Source organism: Tiliqua scincoides, chromosome 1 (assembly GCF_035046505.1).
Source record: "Tiliqua scincoides isolate rTilSci1 chromosome 1, rTilSci1.hap2, whole genome shotgun sequence".
Lineage (NCBI taxonomy): Eukaryota > Metazoa > Chordata > Lepidosauria > Squamata > Scincidae > Tiliqua > Tiliqua scincoides.
Window position 1 is genome coordinate 242,447,624 of NC_089821.1, and position 22,007 is coordinate 242,469,630.

Below are 22,007 nucleotides of genomic sequence, written 5' to 3' on the forward strand. Positions count from 1 at the left end.
AGAGGCCTCTGTAAGTACCAGTAAGCTAGCAGCAGAGGCATGTTTGGGGAAGGGGAGGGCAGGGGGAGGGGAAAGAGGATATGGCCAACTGCTTCTCTGGAGTATTGCATACAATTCTGGTCACCACATCTCAAAAAGGATATAGTGGAACTAGAAAAATACAGAAGAGAGTGACCAAAATGATTACTGGGCTGGGGCACCTCCCTTGAGAGGAAAGGCTACAATGTTTGGGGCTTTTTGGTCTAGAAAAAGGCACCTGAAGGGGGGACATGATTGAGACATACAAAATTATGCAAGGAGTGGATAGAGTGAGACGCTCTTTTCCCTCTCACATAACACCAGAACCAGAGGACATCCACTAAAATTGAATGTTGGGAGAGTTAGGTCAGACAAAAGAAAACATTTCTTTACCCAGTATGTAATTAGTCTGTGAAACTCCTTGCAACAGGTGATGGCATCTTTAAGAGAGGATTAATTTCTGGAGAAAAGTCCATCACGAGTTACAAGCCATGATGGGTATGTGCAACCTCCTGGTTTTAGAAGCAGGTGTCTCATAAAGCCAGGTGCAAAGAGTGGCACCAGAATGTAGGCATCTGGTGGGCCACTGTGAGATACAGGAAGCTGAAATACATGGGTCTTTGGCTTGATCCTGCAGGACTCTTCTTATGTTGTGATCTTGGAGGCACCAGCATGCACCAGATTCTATCCCTCTTTCCCAAACTGCACCACCCCCTTTCTCTCCTTTGGTATACATCAGCAAAATGGCTGGTGTACATCTAAAGAGACCCATAGGTGACTAGGCAGCCCACTGATAAGTACTAGGCAGCCCACTGAGATAAGTAAAAAATACTTCCCTGCTCCAGGCTGTCCAATTCCGCCCCCCCCCCCATCATAGCATGCAGCGAACATTTTAAAAAATTCTTCAGCATAACCATTTAAAGACATAGCACTGAAATTCTGCTTTTTTGTCCTTAACTGAAAATTCTATCTTTTCACAGGCATGAATGCCATTTTTAGTTAAAGTAGTTATTTTCTTCTATAAAAGATGTGGCTGCAATAAAACTGCATGTCATCAAGGATCCCTTCCTAATACATTATATTGTGAATATAATCAGTGAGCAATTTCTTTTCTTGATGTGCTTATTGTATTCGGTCATTACTTTTAAATAGCCTTCAGATGCAATCTGGCTCTTTTGAATTAACTGGGAATGCTGCCACTGATTTCAGTGATAAAATGCCTTTCATTAAGCATGAGGAATGTAAATCTGTTGATACCAAAAAGCTCCTAAACTGGTTCAAACATCTGATGAAGATGTAAGGCAACCTCTACTCCCACCCCCAGTTTAAGGAAGAGATCATTTCAGGCCATGAGATTCACTCTGAGAGCAACACAACACAAAGTAAAACAACCACTAATAAATGAAGTCTGCAGCAACCATCAATCCCCAGCAGACTATGGTGAGAGCTATCAAGCATAACTGAAATCCCCCCAAAAAATCCTATAATGGACTATTTTAAAAACCATTCTAATAAACACTAGCTGTATCTTCTGCCATTCATATTGTACAACTTTTTTAAATTTTTGACACTATTAGTATTCATATCCTCATTTATGACAGTGTGCCCGATAACACAGGCCAACACACATTTTGCTTCCTTAAACGTTACACCAATTCCTGGGTATATTTGAGGTGCTGATTCCAAAAATGGCATCAATTTTGCCCTATCATGTCTAGTTTTGGAGACACGGCATAGCCTCTTTAGTGAACTGTTCAAGCAGCTTCTTCATGAGGAAGCCTATACCATAGCTTCCTCATGAGGAAGTTGCTTGAACTGTTCGCTAATGAGGTTATACTATATCTCCAAAACTAGACGTAATAGGGCAAAATAGATGCCATTTTTGGAATCGGCACCCCAAATTCTTATCAAATCACCATAAAGTTTGGGAAAACCTTTTCTGACTCAATTTTGTAGGCATGTGTTATTGAAAATATGTGATTTCTGATAAAAAAGAATCCACTTACGTAAAATCGTTAACCACATTCATGCAGGTTCCCTAAATCCTTTCCATTAAGGCCAACAAAATTCTTATTGTGTGGACTTTCTCTTACTGTGTGGACTTGCACAGTCTCTTTAACAAAACAGAAAGTGTAGGTCACGCTGGGAATGGTCTGCACTTCCTGTTTTGTCTAAAGGGACCCGCTCAAAGAAGGAAAAAAGGGATGGGAGTAGGAAGAAGGCTCACTTCCTTACCTGTGGTGAGGGCATGCAGCAGAGGCACCAGACAGAGGGTCACCTATGGCCACCACTGCTTTCCTCCCTCAGACATTCACAAATGGATTGTCATTAACTTCTCCACATGGTGCTACCATGATACAATACAACTTGCTCTTCCTCCTTATCAGCCCATGACCACTTCTTCTACAACCTGCTTCAACTGACAAGTTCAAGTGGCTTCTGCAGAGACACACATGATATTTTGGCCCATGACAACCAAAAAACAAGACTGGTTGCAGGAGCAGCCTTTCACCAGTTCAGACATTTTGCTTGGCAGCACCACCTGTTAGCTATTTCAGATAGAAGAGGGAGGAAAGAGTGCAAAAAGACAGACTAGGCACAACCGCACACTTTCCCTGGCTCATTCAAGCCCTATCATCAGCAGTCAATTGAGGGAGGTGGATCCCATTGCCAGTAGTTCCCCTGCCAGCATGTTGAACCCATGCACAATCATGCCAACAGCCTGGTCTGGGAACATTTGTAAAAGGAAATAATCCATTCTTAAATACTGAGCCTGCACTGCAGCAGGGAAACAAGTTGCTCTCCGAACAAAGGAAGTACCCTGTGCTGCACACAGAAGGGTGAAGAAGAGAAACCCTCCATTCCCGGAAGATCCACTCTTCCACTCTTATTTATGTAAATACTCCATTCACAAAGACAGAGAATGACCTATTAAAGAGAAGCCGAAATAAGGCAGTGAAATTGTTTTTAAAATGTATGACAGAATAAAATTTAGTAACCAATGTCAACAGATAATAAAGATTGGTGGTCTGCATTTAGTGTGTTATGAAGGTTAGAAAGACTGCTGTTGTAAGCTTTGCAGATCTCCATAGTATTTACATTGATCAAGATGTGTCTGAATGTGTTCTGAGACTTGAAGGTCATGTTTTTCCAGCCTTCTTGCTGAATTCTAGAGCAACATATTTGACTCATCTGGAGAAGGTTGTCTAAATTTTTTCTTATAAGAGGAGGATTTTGTCATCAAATGGAGCCTATAGATTCAACCTATTCTCCCTGCATTGACCAGACTCTATTTTTATGAGTTACATGGAAACAGATAAGATAAAAAAAAAATTAACTGACCTGGGAAAGAGAACAATAGAATTTAAACACAGGGGAGCCTCCTTTATTTGAGGATCCTGTATCCACAGATTCACTTATCCACAGATCAAGACTGCAGGGCCCTCTCCCTCACACCCCCCTCTGGAGGGCCTCCTCCAGCCTCCCAGTATCTTAAGGCAAGTGATTCTCAAACGTTTTGCACCGGGACCAACTTTTTAGAATGACAATCTGTCCAGGATCCACCGGAAAAGATGTCATTAACCTGGTAGTGATGTCATTGCCAGAAATGACATCATCAAACAGCTAGTGACATTCTATGTACACCAATATATTTATTTATTGAGACATTCTGCTAATCTGCTAGAGACACTCTGCTAATCTCTGCTTCTGCACTACTGCCCCAGGGTGGCAGTGCTGATGTTCAAGGCCCTCAACTATCCTTCAAATCACTTTTAAACAATTGAAATTTTGCTGAAGTAAGAAAACATCCAAACCATAGCCACATTAACATGCCATGTGCCCATATCTATTTAAATTCCTGCAGGATTTCTTCTTTCCTCCCTCCACAAACACCACACACAAACACCACAATTAATTTAAAACTCCAACATTCAATTCTATCACAATGTAAAACAGCAACCATCTTCAGTTTCTTATCTGCCTACTGTCCCAGAGTTAGTCTAGAATGCTAAGATTCACAGATGAACTCTTTGCAGGGTAGTGTGAAGGGGGGGGGAATAGGGGAAGATGCATTTGTGGATGGGGCAGAGAGAATAATTGTAAGGGATTAAATAAGCCCCCTTCCTCAAAAATCAATCCCATAATGCCTCCCTTTTGTCCATCCTGGGCAAAACAGATCACATCATGAAACTTAAACTTGTTAAAAAGATGCATCCCCAAATCTTCCTTTGCACTTTCCAGTTTGCACCAATTCATAGTATAAATCCTCAGCGTGATTTATTCAGAAATGACATCCACCGGACTTACTCCCAAATAAGTGAGCAAAGAATCAAGTGAGCACAAATAAGAGTGAATGCCAGATGTTGCAGTCTTACCACCACCACCACCCCCAAAAGCGACAGCTGGGAATAAACTGCATTGAACTGAGTGGGGCTTACTTTTGAGCAGGCGGGCACAAGATTGGGTTGCTAATCAGACTGCATTTTCATAGAAACAGAAACAAGGAACTCTGTACTTTGTCTGCATTTTGTCTCTTTAAGTAGGAAGAGCCTTTGCATGAATTTACATGAGTCCATTACCCCTCACAGTCAAACAAGGGGCACCTGAGCCAGCAATTTAAAAAAACCCACCCAAATACAGATGGAAAGAACTTCATTATTGCTCCCAAACACAGACTGAGCTTCAACCCAGAGGAGCTGCTCCTGAGAGAGTGCGCGTGCGCAACTCTCCCCCTCTCTCTTGCCATCACCACCAGAGAAAACAGCCTACCATGGGGGGGAGGGGGAGGGCGGCTTGCTGCATGCCTCCCATGGCTCCCCCGTTGCTGCATGCCTCAAACATAAGGATTGCTTTAGGGAGGAAGGGGGGAAGGGAGATCAAAGCCAAGTCAGAGGACAATTCCAGTTCCAAGCCAGAGATCAATTCTGCAAACTGGGTGAGGGGCTGATGGATTGCAATGGGACCTTGCTCCTCCCTCCTGATCACTGTCTGAGGCAGATTCCAGGAGCAAAGTGGAAAGCTGGACTTCTGCAATGGCTGACTCAATTCTTAGAACGTCCCAGAAATTCAGTGTTCCATGAACGCTGCTCCTTTGCACACACTCCCAATCTGAAGAGCTGGCATGTGTGACCAAATTTCAGTAGTGAATGGTGTTGCTGCTGCAGTGACCTGGGTACAGAACAGAGGACTAGAGGGCATGGCTGTGCTGGGCACTACTCAACCCATGTGCAACTGGCTCACAACCCACCAAGTGGGTCAGGATTCACACTTTGAAAAACACTGTTATAAGGCATTAATAAACACTATTTCTGGGTGTTTTTTTGCCACCTACTTCCAGGTCCAGAGCTTGATGAGGGTGTTGAGGGTTAGGTAAGTCTGGGAAGCACTACACTACCCCTTCAGCCAGCCACCATTTCTTAAGGACGTTTTTACTTTTTGAGAGAATGTATTAGTCCATTTTCAAAAAAAGAAATTTTCTAGACCTACCTGCATTCCTTGAATTTTTCACTAACCCTCAACTATATTTATTTCCCTTTGTAGCACATACTCAGTCACTATGCACTATACTGATCATGGCTTATGAAAAGTCAAGAAAATGTAAAGGTACAATAAAATTCTTTAATAAATCATCATTCGCTTAATGTTAAAATATAAAACTCCAGACAGTTTTATCCTGAAACTTTAAATTTTTGATGCAAAATTTTGACACAAAATTAATATATCAGAAATTTCAAAACAGAATGTGCAATCATGACTTTAAAAATGAAAAATGCACTTATTTTTAATCAGGCAAACGTACAACTATTTTTTTCAAATTGTCTGATTATTGATGGCACCATAATTAACAGTAGAGGTATCTTAATAGTGCAAATTGTTAAAGTGAAAACTTTTGGCTCAGGTCCCTTTCAGCACTCTGAGTAATTCTTGATTAGAAACTCAAACATCTAAAGGACAGAGTCTTGTGGGGACCTCTAGTACTAAATAATTCCAGGTGACTATTTGGAACTGTCATACTGGGGGGGTACCAGGAGAAGAAAAACCCATCAGGGGAACAGGAGGAAAAGGGGTGGAAAGTAGAGAAAAGGGGTATACAGACCCCTGGAAGACCAGGGAAGAGCGAGGAACCAGGCAAAGAGGATGAGACACCTAAGTCTTGGCGGCAAGCAGGCCCCTCTCCTCTGGGACAAGCTACCTTTGAGGAAAGAAAGGGTGGAGCCAGCAGGGAGGAGGAGCTCCCTCTAGATCTGGGTCCCAGGTGTGGGAAGGAAGGGGCAGGGCTAAGAGGTCTGGCTAGAGGGATAAGAAGAAGGGAAGAGACAGTGGAAGGAGGAGGACACACCTTCCAGAGCTCCCTGGAATGGGGGTTAGGAAGGGGCTGAGAAAGGAGGTATCTCTAAGGGAGGAGAGGCCTTCCCAGCTGAGAGAGATCCAGGAGGAGCCCAATACTCCAGCCCCTGGAGGAAGGGGCTACCCATAGGCTGGGGAAGGGATCCCAGTCCAGAAAACGTCAGGGACAACTCCTGGCTGAGTCCAACAACCATTGAGAACCAAGGGGAAAGGAGGGTCACCACTGGACCCAGCCCCTTGCCAACCCCAGAGCTCCAGACCGGACCTGCGGAGAACAACCCGCACCAGACACCTTTCGTGGTGAGAACTGAAGGGGGGAGATAAAGGCTCTTGGGGCAACGGGCCACTTGGGTCCTGGATTGTGGAGAGGCTGTGATTGAGATTGTACTTGGGGGAACGGGGTTCTTGTGAAGGAACAAGAACACCCCATGAATGTAAAGGCCACCACCAAATTAAAGAAAATAAGCAAGCCCTCTTTGTTTGTTCCTCGCGTCGACCCTGGAGAGACTGGGCCAGGCTAGAAGAGGCAGGTGAGCCAATACCTCGAGGGGACATGGACATCACAGGAACATATGCTCATGCAACATAAAGACACTTACAGCCCAATCCTATCCACAGTTTCCTGGGAGTAAGCCCCATTGACTCTAATGGGACTTACTTCTGAGTAGACATGCATAGGATTGGGCTGTAAAACTACTGCTATTTTAAAGAGAGCAATACATTTTTTATTTTCTCAGTACTGGCATTCAGTATGCAGGCTCTCATTATTCTAATAAAACAAAAACAGGCTGTAGTCCTCACCCTGTTCCCAACACTTGTTCCTAAGTGCGTATGCCCTATGAAAATTCTCTAGCAAACGATACATTCAAAACTATACGATTCAAACGATACATTTGTATTTTGAGACATACAAAATTATGCACGGAAAGGATAAAGTGGCTAGAGAGATGCTCTTTACACTCTCACATAACACCAGAACCAGGGGACATCTACTAAAATTGAGCGTTGGGAGAGTTAGGACAGACAAAAGAAATTATTTCTTTACTCAGTGTGTGGTTGGTCTGTGGAACTCCTTGCCACAGGATGTGGTGATGGCATCTGGCCTGGATGCCTTTAAAAGAGGACTGGACAGCTTTCTGGAGGAAAAATCCATTACGGGTTACAAGCCACGATGTGTATGTGCAACCTCCTGATTTTAGAAATGGGCTATGTCAGATGCAAGGGAGGGCACCAGGATGTAGGTCTGTTGTTATCTGGTGTGCTCCCTGAGGCATTTGGTGGGCCGCTGTGAGATACAGGAAGCTGGACAAGATGGGCATATGGCCTGATCCAGTGGGGCTGTTCTTATGTTATGTACATTTTATTTCATTCTAACTTGGAAATGTTGAAAGAAACCATTTCTCTTTTTTTTCAACCCAGTAAGGACATTGGACAGCATATTTCTTGGCAAAAAGCTGTTAGTTTTATCTTTACAAAAATTATTTGAATTCCTTATACAAAGGTATAATACAACTAGTATTACCTTTGTGTGATATTTTATATATATGGGTACTTTTAATTTTTATTCTTTGGGCTGCAATCTATTGACTTACATTCAATAAAATTTGAGCAAATGTTGCTCTAGATTGAACAACAACAAGCTAAACTAAATAACAACCCAATCCTATCTAGGACTATATGTAATATGGAATGTTTTCCCTCTTTTAATTCTTACATGCACAGTGGAAAGGAAGTACATCAATCCAAGACTCACCATGGTTCATCCAAGATAATCTAAACCAGGGGTGCCCAAACCCCAGCCCAGGGGACACTTGTGGCCCTCAGGGGCTCCCAATCCGGCATGTGGGGAGCCCTCAGTCTCCATTGACCTCTGGCCCTCCAGAGACTTGATGGAGCCCATGCTGGCCTGACGCAACTGCTCTCAGTGTGAGGACAACTGTTCGACCTCTCACCTGAGCTATGGAATGAGGGCTCAGAAGTGGTAGCGAAGGAAAGGCTGGCCTTGTTTTGTGCAAGGCCTTTTATAGGCATTGAGCTACTGCAAAACCTTCATTCATTCATATAACTTCCATCTCAAATATGTTCATTTATGGAAATTTATTCAAATTTTAAATGTAAATTAATTTTTTTTCCTGGCCCCTGACACAGTGTCAGAGAGATGATGTGGCCCTCCTGCCAACATGTTTGGACACCCCTGATCTAAGCAAGTGATTTTCAAGGTGCTACAATTGTCAAGGTACACCATCAGTTTTTTGACAACTGACAAGGCACGGTGTGCTGCCAGTGGGGGACTCACATCCCCAAATGCCCCTACTAATAAATGACCTTCTCCCAAACTCCCACAGCACACCTGTGGACTTTTTGTGGCACACCAATGTGCCATGGCACAGTGGTTGAAAATCACTGATGTATTCTAAACCATGGTTGAGGCAGTCAACCTTTCAACTTTAGGGATCCTGGACCTTTAACACTTGTCTCACAGATGAGAAGTTGCACCTGCTGAAATTCTCTATGCAATTGTTAAAGGTCCAAGAGCCCTAAAGTTGAAAGGTTGGCCACGCTGGTTTAGATAATGCTCTGAATAGGATCAAAACCACATTTTCCACAGAAGATGCCAGATCGTCTTCTGTCATTGTAAAGGTTACCTATTAATGTTGATGCTGCCAGGACACAAGACTTTTATATGTGTGATACAGAAATGCTGTTTCCAGCTCTTATCCTATTCCTCACTGCAGTAAAGTACCTCAAGAATGTTATGCGGCAGTTCACTAACCTATAATCCGGGGTAGGAAACCAGATTTGGGTTCCAAAGCAATGGAAGACGTTTGCTCATTTCCCACATTTTTCCAAGGAATAGAACTTTCCGAAGCTGGAACTCCCTTGGAAGAAGCATTAAGTTGAAAAAGGGCATCTTGTGCTTTCTTTTTCTCCTTTTTTAACATATTTACTAAAATATCTAAAATTCATTTTAAGGAAAGTTTCTAAAATTACTTTTTGAGATATAGTATCACAAACGCTCTTCTTACAAAAGTCTGTTAGTTACCCACAAAAAAAAGTTTTGAATCTACAATTTTTTAAAATTACACTTACAGTCCTCTCTTCTTCCAAAAAGCTAACAGCAGTTGACACGTGGCTCCCAAACAGTGTCCTGTTCAGGCAGCTTACAGGGCCAAACCAGATTCATTCTTCCATCAGTTTACAAGGTTCAGGACATCTGTGCCATGCTATATTTCACACTTGCATAGCAAGCACCGAATATGACTATTTGGGCCACGTATACACATAATTATTACACCATATTATTTTTGTTTATGCTATAAAAGTTGAAAACTATAACATTTCTAATATGTCTGATCTTACTATCAAGTTTTCCTTCCTAAGCTTGCAAATTGTATCAAACAACTAAAATAACTGTATTTTCTATATGTAACTAAAGATACAGCTATACATACATTTTCTGTGCTTTAATAGAAGGGGCAGCACAATCCGAAAAGCTAAATTTTAGTGTAGTTTAGAATCTCAGAATCTTAAACTGACATAAAATCTAAATTTACAGTCTCATGTTGCTCCCCAAAACAACTTTTCATTTGGCTAAAAATAACAATTATAGGAAATTATCTTTTATAAAGGTAATAAATAGTTCTTTATATAGCCCACTATTTCCATTACTTAAAATACATACACAATGCTTGACATAAAGTTTTCAGAAACCCTGGATCTGGGTCAGAACAATGCAAAGCACAAAGACTTTTACATCCATGAGATTAAACTAACCTAAGTAGCCTCTTACAAAAAGAGGGGATAAGCGCAAGTTTGGAGTTTGCCAAACAATGCAAAGCACAGAATTTAAGTTAAATCATGCAGTGGCAAGGACCTAAGTTAAAACATGCAGTAATACACTAGTATAAGTGGGAAGAAATCCCTTAGATAGGTATGTCAAAACATATTCCCAAACCAAGTGAAACTAAGTTAACCACCAGTCCACAGCATGCAGCACTGCCAAAGGAGCCATTGGTGCCAGCGGCTCCAGAGTGCCCAACACTGAGCGCCTTTTGTGCCACTGGAATCAAACTAATGGCAGTGGATCCACTGCTGTAGGCCCAGGACAGGATTGGACCACCAGTCACTTTACAGAAAGGATATTAATTTCATTGTCTCGTTGCTGCAGAAGATCTTTCAGTTTCTTTAACTCTTCTGTTGCCACTGAACTATTAGTACTTTCTCCAACAATGTCTGGTTCAGGTAAGTGATTTCTGGAAAGCTTCACTTCATTAATCAGTTTCTGTAAAACAGAACAATAATTCCAGGCTCTTTTCATTTTACTATCATGCTGAAAATCTGCCTCCATTTCTTTAATTGCCTTTCTGTAGAAGGTGGTTGTACAAATCTCTTTGCACAAGATGAATACTCTGTTGCAGACCACTGCAATCACCTCCATGATGGTCCGTCTGCCTACCATATCTCTCTCTTCTCCAGTCAATTCAGTATGCTTCTGTTAATGCCATCTCTCTCCCCCTTCTTGGTCTGATCACATCATACTTCTCCTTAAATCTTGGTTCCTGTTGCTTTCCACTTCAGAAAAAAGTTTGCCATGCTTACTGTTAAAACTCTGTCCCTAGCTACATCTGCTTTTTGTCTATTCAGTTTCTTTGCTGCCTGTCTGTTTCACACAAGCTCCTTTGCAACTGACTTCACAAACACCTTCATGCATTGTCCCAAATTACTCTCTTCACCAACAACACCCACTCTGTCTTGCTAAGCTACCCCTCAGGTCTCCTTCAAACACCTCCTCAAATGGTTTTTTATCTGCCTTTCCTGGACAAGCACAACTTTCTTCTGGATCCTTCAGAAAACCTTCCATCTTCACTATCCTTTAATCAAGTCTACTCCTATCTTTTCACCTCCTTCCTGTCACTACTGAAAGCAATATGGGCAGTCACTTGGTTATCTTAATATTTTGTGCAATGGTCAACATATTGATGATGTTAAAAAAGACATTCAATCATGATTAGATATCAATATGAACACAAAAAATAGTAAAAAGATATTTCCTGTCAATTGCTATATCAAACAACACAGTGTAATCCTATGCATGTCTATTCAGAAGTAAATCCCATTATATCCAATGGGACTTACTTCCAGAAAAGTGTGTGTAGAATTGATGCCTAATAGCCCAATCTTAACTGGACTGTCCATCAGTTGAGTTTCACCAGCCTAAGTGCTGGTCTGAAAAAATGTTCTGCTGATGGGTCGGCATTTCCTCTGGTAAGTGCAATTGCTGGCAGCTGCACACACTCACTGGAGGTGAGGACCCTGTCTGCCAGTAAGACGTGGGCAGAAAGGAGCAGAGGAAGGGTGGATCAGGGCAGCATGGTGGGGGCAGGCGGAGGGTGGATATTGATGGTGATGCTTCTACCAATAACCTCCACTCCGTTTTGGCCCTGACATGCCCCCTTGCCCCTACTCAGACTTGTGCCTGTTAAAGAGCTAGCACAGGACTGATCAGACCCACAGGGGCCCAGGCAAGACTGGAATAAGGTAAGTAAACAATACTTGTCTCTCTGCCCTCATCTGGTCTCTGGCCTGCAAGATGCAGCAGAACTTGTGCTGGTGTCATTGTGCCCTGCGGGCAGCCTTTAGTTAGGACTGGGTCCTGAGTTACTTACTCCTATTTCTGAAAGACTTTCTAGTTGTGAAACTTAACAAAACTTTGTAAGGCAACTCAAGAGATTTTCCAGATTACTATATTTATTTATTCAAAACATTTATTCCTCTCCTTTCCAAAAGCTCAAGGTGGCTTACAAATACATAAAATACAGCATAAAAATTATAAAATGAACAGTTAAAATCTAAAATATCATTTAAAGCCAGCACAGCAGGTAGTATCATAGTAATTCTAAAAGCCCATAGGTGGTGACAAGTAAAAAAGAATACACAACAAGCTAAAACAAACACAATAAAAAGGCAAATAAAAGACAACCAGGAGTATTCCACCTTTATCCACCTCCCAAAAGCTAATGTGAATAAAAAAATATTTTTAGGCTTTGCTGGAAACTCTCTACTGAAGTGGCAGATTTTTGATTTTCTGGTAGTGAGTTCCATAAGAATGGTGCCACACATGAGAAGGCTCTGTTTCTTGCTGCCACACCCCTCACTGATCCTGGCATTCTCAACAGGGCCCTCTTTGATGACCTCAGAGAGCAGGCAGAATTATATGGGAGTAGGCAGTTCTTCAGATACCATGGTAAGTGGTAGTGGAAACAAAATAATTTTTGTTTCTTCTGTGAGAAGTACATGATGTAGTTAGTGCTTCAATTATATGATTTTATAGGTCACTGAAGGCCCAATCCTAAAATGAACTTGGCTGACACAAGTCTCTTGTGCTGGTCTGGGAGGTCGCAAAAGCGACCCAGATGTGCACCAGTCTTCCCGCATCGCCCCAGGGATGAGATGAGTTGTGTTGGCCAAGCTTGGTCAACGCAAGGGTCTGGAGGGAGGTGGATCCTGACCCTGTTATGCCAGATCCTGACCCCGCTCCCAGGCGGCCCAAGGCAGTCCCAGACTGCCTGGGTTTGTGCCACCTCGTCAGGTGGTGCAGATCCAAGTAGACCCATTGGGGCTGCTGCAGTATGACAGGAGATAAGGGGTAAGGTTTCCACTTGCCTTGGGCTGTGCCACTTTTGGCCCCAAACTTGCGCTGGATGCAGCGCAGGCCTGCTGTTTTCCCTGTTTCCAGTGCAAGTTAGGATTGTGCTTTAATTTCGCCTTCCCCTGTAAATGGTTAGCAAAACAGAACACTCCTGTATTAAGAGTTCCCCTACAGGCATCAGCCAATTAAATGTACCTTCAGGTGATTGAAACAGAGTTTGATCTTCCGCATATCAGCTCCAACCTCCAATGTGCTCTCAGGATCAGTATCTTCCAAGAACACTTTAATCTGCTCAACTAACCTAAATATACACAAGAGAATAAACAAGAAACTTTAGGAAAATGTGCGAATCTTTAGAAGTTAAAAGTGAAAATGACTATCAGACTGACAGCAGTCATACCATTTGTTTTTAACATAGCACAACTGTGGATGTTTTTTATTGGCTCATTAGAAAAATGAACCAAATAATTACAGCTTCTTGTAATACACTTTGATTACAAGTCTGATCTGTACTCAGGAATAAATATGGTAGCTCTCAATCATTCTTGACTTCTCCAACCATTTAAATTTTCTATAGTAGATTCATCTGATTGGTTATTTTGACCCATTTCAGTCTGGCATCTGATTTGGGTTCAGGAGGTCTGGTCCAGAGGGTTGAGCCTCCATTTGCCTGAAGATAACATCCGAAGGTCACCAGTTAGAAGCCACTGGCACCGTGCGACCTTGAAGCAGCTGACAAGCTGAGCCGAGTTATTCCATCTGCTCTGAGCGTGAGAGGATGGAGGCCAGAATGTGGGGCCAGATCAAAAAAGAAACATCTGATTGTTGTGGTTTCTTGAAAGATAGAAACTTTCAAATTGTAAAAATCCCTCTGGGGATTTAAATTGCCTGCCCATGTAAACCGCCTTGAATAAAGTCCGAGGAGAAATCTGAGAACCAAGAAAGGCGGTATAGAAATACCTGTATTGTATTGTATTGATTGAAACTGTCTTGGTCATCCTGGTTGATGACTTATGCTTAGAACTAGACTGGGGAAGTGTTCTTCTATTGGTTCTACTGGACCTCACGCTGATGTTTGATATTATCAACCAAGATATCCATAGGATTGGGACTGGAAAGCATTGTATTGTGTGCTTCTTGTGCTATCTGGAGTAGAGGGTGCAGAAACTGTTGCTAAGGGACTACAGCTTGGTTCCATAACTTGTAACCTTTAGAGCAACCATTTTCAACCACTGTGCTGTGGCACACTAGTGTGCCGCAAATGGTCTGCAGGTGTGCCTTTTTTAACTTCCTTCGGACAGGAAACTTGTCTTGTGAAAGACAAGATTAAAATGAATGAACAAACCAATAACATTTGCACTGTCTTTCACAAGATGTGAAGAAAAAGTGTACATGTAGCCAGGAAAGAAAAAACACTACAGGGCATTTGCAGTTTGCTATAAGAAACAGCCCTGAGGGCTCAGAAGCAACCCTACATGCTGGGTTTTTTTTTCCTTGGGGAGGGGAGAGGGAGGGAATGGGGGAAATGACTAAAACAATACACTTTAACATACACTCTCATCCACATTCCTACACAGAAAGCAAATATTTCTGCATGAGATTAGATCAGCAATGGGGCACAAGTATTTTGCTTCCACACACCCATCTTTCTGGATTGAAGAGTTGAGGTACACAATACCTAACATCTCTGCATGTGACAGGCCCTTGCCTCCTGCTGAAGAGAACCAGTGGCTTGGTACACGAAAGACAGTCAAAGGCACAAGAACATCACTTCTACACTGAAGACAAATTGACCTGAAATTAAACTTTCCCCACTGGAGGGACGGGGACAAATCTGGCATTGGCCAGTGTTTCAGAAAATATGATCAGCGATGTAACACAGAAGAAAACATTTCCCTCAAGCAGATTTGCATATTATGGGTCATATCCAGTGACATATCTAGGTCATTTGACACCCAGGGCCCATAAATTTTTGTCACCCCATACAACATAATTAATTAATTATTCATTAATTCACTCACATTTTTATACAACCCTTCCTCTAAGCAGCTCGGGGTGGTGTGCATGGTTCCTCCCCTTATTTTGCCCTCACAACAACTCTGTGAGGTAGGTGAGACTGACGGCCCAATTCTATGCCTGCCTACTCAGAAGTTAGTCCCATTAGAGTCAATGAGGCTTACTCCCAAGTAAGCAGGAATAGGATTGGGCTGTGAGAGATACTAATAGTCATGACATGAAATGAAAAATAATAATAGCCAGAAAATAAATGCGGTGAATATTTACCCATAAGCAATGGATGAAATTCTGCATCAAACAGTATATAACATGATGGTATTATTCCTAAAAGCCATGATTTCCAGAATTTTGGTCACTAGGGTGTCATCCCCCCCCCCCAGGATGTCTTATTGGCCCGTTTTGAGTTAAGGCAGTGGTTCTCAAACTTTTAATACTGGGACCCAAGTGAATTTTCTCTGTAGCCTGCCTGCAATAACACCCCCTCCTCCACAATAATATCCGTAAGATTTTCAGTCCTCCCCACTGCCCAGTTCAGTGTAAATTCTTATATTTCAAGCATATCACTATCAGGACCCACCTGGCTTTACAAGTCTAAAAACAAATAAAAATTGATACCAGCTCAAGCCTCTGTTTTATTCTCTGGGGGTGTGCTGCCTTCTGGAGCATTTGTTGAGCTCCACTTTCATCGGATTGGGATCATGCAGCTAGCCTGGCATTCTCCTTTGCCTGATTTGACCAGCAGCCAAGGCAGGTTTACTAACTCACGTGTAAACACTATCATGTGGCTTAGTTTTGCTTTCCATAGGGTTCAATACATTCCTCTGCTTGGAGGGAGGGACTTCCTTCTTGGGTGTTTTTTGGGGGCTGCTTCCATTGGATAGGAACCACTCAGGTGTCGTTCGATTCCTTTCACTTTTATTGGCATATGAGACATACAAACAAAAAAAGAAGCAATAAATGGTCGTAATGCTTATGTAGTCTTTTTGTATTATTTATTGCTTCTTTTTTGTTTGCTTGTATGTCTCATATGTCAATAAAGGTGAATGAATGAATGAAAATATGGATCCTCTCAGCCTGCCCTTTCCGACAGACTAAGGCAAGTTCGCCTACTCGTGAGTAAACCCGTGATGTGGCTCAGTTTCACTTTCCATAGGGCTCCATACATTTTTTAGTTTCCTTTTTTTTGCCATAACTTTTGATGGAAAGGAGATATTTCACTCCAGTTTTTTTGCATTGCATTCAGCTGGATATTCCACATCCAACAGTATATAGCATGATGGGGTTATTCGTAACTTCTGTGATGTTGGGTCATTTGTAGTGTCACCCCCCAGGCTGGTACTTGGGGTGGACTACCCCCCCGCCCCTCACTAGCTATGACACTGGTCGTAAGGAATGCATGCAGAAATAAAATGGCATCTTATGCTATTCTACGTACAACTGCACAACAAAGTACTTACAATTTTATGTGTGACACATTTTGCACAAGATGCTGCTTAACTGCAAAACCAAGTCAGAATTCCACATTGCTTTTTGTATGCAAGAACACAGTATATCATTTTCATACACACAAGTTCACTTATGCAAGTGATTAGATAACTGAAGATGCAACCCACTATAAGTAAAGTTTATATGGTAAGGTCAACATCAGCCATTGATCAATTATGCTTGACAAGTAGTATCACGTCAGAATAAGAATAGAACAAATGAACAAGGAAGAACATCAGTAGCTTACATTATATTTTAACTTTTCTTTCCATGCGTGGTCATAATGAACCTCTCAAAAGATACGTTAAATATATGCCACACTTTAATAAGAACATAAGAACAGCCCCATTGGATCAGGCCATAGGCCCATCAAGTCCAGCTTCCTGTATCTCACAGCAGCCCACCAAATGCCCCAGGGAGCACACCAGATAACAAGAGACATTCTGGTGCCCTCCCTTACATCTGGCATTCTGACATAACCCATTTCTAAAATCAGGAGGTTGCACATACACATCATGGCTTCTAACCCGTAATAGATTTTAACTCCAGAAACTTGTCCAATCCCATTTTAAAGGCATCCAGGCCAGATGCCATCACCACATCCTGTGGCAAGGAGTTCCACAGACCAACCACACGCTGAGTAAAGAAATATTTTCTTTTGTCATTCTAACTCTCCCAACACTCAATTTTAGTGGATGTCCCCTGGTTCTGGTGTTATGTAAGAGGGTAAAGAGCATCTCTCTATCCACTCTGTTCATCCTCTGCATAATTTTGAATGTCTCAATCATGTCCCCCCTCAGGCGCCTCTTTTCTAGGCTGAAGAGGCCCAAACGCCATAGCCTTTCCTCATAAGGAAGGTGCCCCAGCCAGTAATCATCTTAGTCGCTCTCTTTTGCACCTTTTCCATTTCCACTATGTCTTTTTTGAGATGCGGCGACCAGAACTGGACGCAATACTCCAGGTGTGGCCTTACCATAGATTTGTACAACGGCATTATAATATTAGCCGTTTTGTTCTCAATACCTTTTCTAATGATCCCGAGCATAGAATTGGCCTTCTTCACTGCCGCCGCACATTGGGTCGACACTTTCATCGACCTGTCCACCACCACCCCAAGACCTCTCTCTTGATCTGTCACAGACAGCTCAGAACCCATTAGCCTATATGTAAAGTTTTGATTTTTTGCCCCAATGTGCATGACCTTACACTTACTGACATTGAAGCACATCTGCCATTTTGCTGCCCATTCTGCCAGTCTGGAGAGATCCTTCTGGAGCTCCTCACAATCACTTCTGGTCTTCACCACTCTGAAAAGTTTGGTGTCATCTGCAAACTTAGCCACCTCACTGCTCAACCCTGTCTCCAGGTCATTTATGAAGAGGTTGAAAAGCACCGGTCCCAGGACAGATCCTTGGGGCACACCGCTTTTCACTTCTCTCCATTGTGAAAATTGTCCATTGACACCCACTCTCTGTTTCCTGGCCTTCAACCAGTTCTCAATCCATGAGAGGACCTGTCCTCTAATTCCCTGACTGTGGAGTTTTTCAGTAGCCTTTGGTGAGGGATCGTGTCGAATGCCTTCTGAAACGCCTTTCCTTCCTAATCAGTACCACCTCATACTCCATCAACACAGTGGCATCATAAATTATCAAATGACTGGTTATTTAGGACCTATTTCGATCTGGTTTGTGGCCTAGATTTGAGACTGAGGCAGCCTTGATCATCCTGGTAGATTATCTACCAAGGGAATTAGACAAGGAGAGCACATTACTGATGGTTCTCACAATGGATTTTGATAACACTGACCACAGTATCCTTCTGGATCACCTAGCTGGGTGAGACTTGAAAGTACTGCTCAATGCTGGCAATATCAGGTTGAAAACTGTCAGTTGAACCCAGACTCTGTAAACCTTTGTCCTTAGGCCAGCATTCCAGTCTGAGCTACTTGCTTGAGCAGACTCATCTTGCGTTGCTTCACCTCACCCTGCCCTGCTTGACTGACTAGCTTGATACCTGAATTGAGCTCACCCTGACCATGTTGAATGTCTCTGGCCCTCCGCTTGACTGCATCCTGATACATGACACTAGACCAATGGTTCTCAAACTGTGGGTCTGGGACCCACCAGTGGGTCATGTCCCAATTTTTGGTGGTTTGTGAAACTTACAGGGCTGATTAGGGTTAGGCAAACTGCTACATGGGAGGGGGGTGAGCACTGATGCTCAATCACCATTATAGCCACACCCCTTGGCATTTATAAATCAGGTAGCAGACTCTAGGGCAGGGGTCGGCAACCTTAAACACTCAAAGAGCCATTTGGACCCGTTTTCTGGAGGAAAAAAACCTCAGGAGCCACAAAACCCTTGTGACATCTAAAATGAACACTGCATATATAGTTTGTTTGTTTTTACCTTTATGCTCTTATAGGTCCCATTTTTATAATGTAGCCCCCTCTTGTATCTTTTAGTTAGTTTTGTCGTACATTCTTGTCCTGTGTTTTCAGACACCTGGTCCTCTATGGTGTTTTGCCTGATTCCAAGGCCATTCTCTGCCTGGAGAATTATGCCCACTTTAAGCAAGTTAGCTCCCCTTCTTTCCCCCAACAAATGACCCTGGTTCTGCCCTGCACTCCTGCTAGACCCCACCTCCAGGGTAGCTTACCTGTTCAACCTGCAGAGATCCTCCCACCACTACAACAGACCCTTGGTCCTCAGCAGGTCTTGGGCACAGCAGCCACTCTTCAAACTCCAGGGTCTCCAGCAGTCCGGTAGGCACAAAGTCAGTCAGAGCATCCAGGGCAGAGTCCAAAGTCAATAAGCTAAGTCACAGTCCAAGGTCAGATTCCAAAGTAAGTCAGTCAAATCAGTCAGAGTATCCAAGTCAAAGTCAATAAGGCAAGTCAGTCTCCTCTCCAACTTGCACTCCTTCTCCAGCCCACACCACCCCTTCCTGCCTCATGTGCTCCTTATATCCCTGAGGGCCCTATTGCCTTCAAGTGGCTGCAGCTGTGCAGCACACTCTGCTGGATGCCCAGGCCTTACCCCCTTACCCTTAAAGGGGCCACTGCTGACACCACATCTACCTCCTCACCAGATCTTCCTGGATTCCAATACATATGGCGGTTTTGACATCTGCTTATCTTACATTGATACTAAAGAACTCCCCCCACCTTTCAGAGGCACCCTGCTGGAAGGAAAAAAGGACATAGACTCCAGAGGTGGGGAAGAGAAGAAGCCAGAGCTGGGGGGAAAAGGTGGGGGGCAGCCACAGGCCAGCTTCTGCCCTCCCTCACTCAGGCTGCAACCTTCTCCACACTGTCCTGGAAGTAAGCCCCATTGACTACAATGGGACTTCTGAGCAGACAAGTTGGTTGGAGCTCTCAGGTTGCAGTCCTCTCTACACTTTCCTGGGAGGAAGCCTCACTGACTACTTGTGAGTAGACCTGCATAGGAGGGGGCTGAGGCTGCAGCCCTCCACACCTACCTGGGAGGAAGCTCCACTGACTACAGCAGGGCTTATTTGTGAGTAGACCTGCACAGGAGGGGGCTGAGGCTACAGCCCTCCACACCTTCCTGGGAGTAGCCCAGGGACTACATCGGGGCTTGCTCTGAACAGACCTGCGCAGGCTCCCACTCACCCGTCCTTGTGCTTGGTCTTGAGCAGGCTCCAAGGCTTGCCATCCCAGGCACCCTTTCCTGGAAGTAAGCTTCATCTGCTGTAATGGGGCTTACTACTGAGTAGACACACAGGATGTCTCCTCAGCTGTGGAGGAAAAGCCTCTCCTTGCACTGAGTGGGGACCTGCTCAGGGAAAGGCGGGCTGCAAGGGCTCGCAATGGCTGAGGAGGAGGGCGTCCTGCTGGAGAGTTGGGGAAGGGAAGAACAGGGAGCTTAAGCCTGCAGAGTGGGCAAAATTGAAAAGGGAAACCAATGTGGGGTAGGTGGGGGTGAAGGGAGAGGAGGGCAGTGAGCTCAGGGAAGCAGCCTGACCTCCCAACACAGGTGCCTCCTGTTACGCCCTTTGCCACTTTCACCTCCTGTTACCCCCTTTGCCACTTTCACCAGGAGGAGCCGCAGCAGACAGCTGAAAGAGTAGCATGCGGCTCTAGAGCTGCAGGTTGCCGACCCCTGCTCTAGGGCTTCTCAAAGGTTTGGGAATCACCACCCTAGCCTATCCTTGACTGCTCCTCCTTACTCAAGACCTCTGCTTCTTAACCACCCATGCTTAAGCCAAACCTCCTTGGATTAGGCATAAGAATTATTTTGTACTTTGTGTATGAATTTTGTTGTGAGGTGCTTTCAGTTTGTATTGAGGGAGAGAAATGGGAGAAGAATGATTTGATAATAAGCAAATATACTCCACAAAAGGAATTGTTCCACGCCATTACTTCCAATTTTTCTAATACTGTGGAGTTTTATTTGAAGGTTTCACTAAAAGGGTACTGGGATCAATTAGATTCCAATTAAAAGAAGTGGTGGAAAAAAAAATACTGCACATCTGAGTTACTAGGAGTCTAAATGACTCCAACATGGGCAAAACTCCATTTGGACAATATAAAATCCATTTTACATTGCTGCAGGTGTATTGCAACAGTTAAGGTATATTCAGCATTATTAAATTTAGATTCCATAATATTGTTATAATAATGTTGTGTGCATTTCTTTTTTATTCATAGCAGGAGGTGTTAAACTGAAAGAAAATGTGCACAAGTAATTTCTATGAGATCCCAAAGGAATTAACACAAAGAGCCATTACAAATCCCAGTTAGCAATTTTGTATAACTGTACTCCAGAACTATATTCATGAATAATAAAATTTCATTTCTTATATTACACTGGCAGCCCACTCCTAACATGCCCTGGAGCAGGCAGGCCAGTTGGCCTGCGCTGCATCCAGAGAGCAGGGCTGGGCCAGGTTGCAGCACAACTTGAAATGCCCTTACTCTGTGTCATGTGGCAGGTGCCCCATGGGGCTACTCGGATCTGTGCCACCTAGGTGGCACAGATCCAAGTGACCCAGTGTAAGGCCAGGCCACCCAAGAGGAGGGGTTAGAATCCTCCAACCAGCCCATTCGCCCACCCCAGACCCCCATGCTGGCCTCACTTGGCCAGCACAAACTCACCAGTCTGCTGGCACAACAGCCCCAGATGCAGCCTGTGGAGGTCTGTGCACATCTGTGTGCTGCCCTCCTGACTTCTGGAGAAGTCTGGTAGCAGAGAAGTGCCTTATGGCAAGGGACTTGCACTGCCCAAGAGCGCATCTGGATTGTACTCTGGGTTGTATCATAATGCTGCTTTTCTTCTAAAAGAAGTTCCCTTTGTACATGGGAGGAGGAAGACATTTTTGCCAATCTCTCTTTGCAGCATTTGTGCTTCCTTCTCCAAATAGATGGAGCAGATATTCAAGGGTGCCGAAGGTTGCAGAAGGAAGGGGAAATAAGTGAAAACTGCCCTCCTTACTTGTTTAAACAGAGCTTCTTCCATAAATGGAAGA

General features: G+C 43.6%; 1 protein-coding gene across 1 annotated transcript in view; it reads right to left on the bottom strand.

Moving 5' to 3' along the window:
* KIF6 (kinesin family member 6) overlaps window positions 1–22,007 on the bottom strand; it is a 221,553-nt gene that overhangs the window by 118,099 nt on the left and 81,447 nt on the right. The window contains exons 11-13 of the mRNA XM_066611624.1: window positions 13,211–13,316; window positions 10,510–10,648; window positions 9,140–9,322 (exon numbers count right to left, since the gene is read on the bottom strand). Coding sequence (XP_066467721.1) covers window positions 9,140–9,322; window positions 10,510–10,648; window positions 13,211–13,316 — 428 coding nt within the window. The remainder of the gene's footprint in view (window positions 1–9,139; window positions 9,323–10,509; window positions 10,649–13,210; window positions 13,317–22,007) is intronic.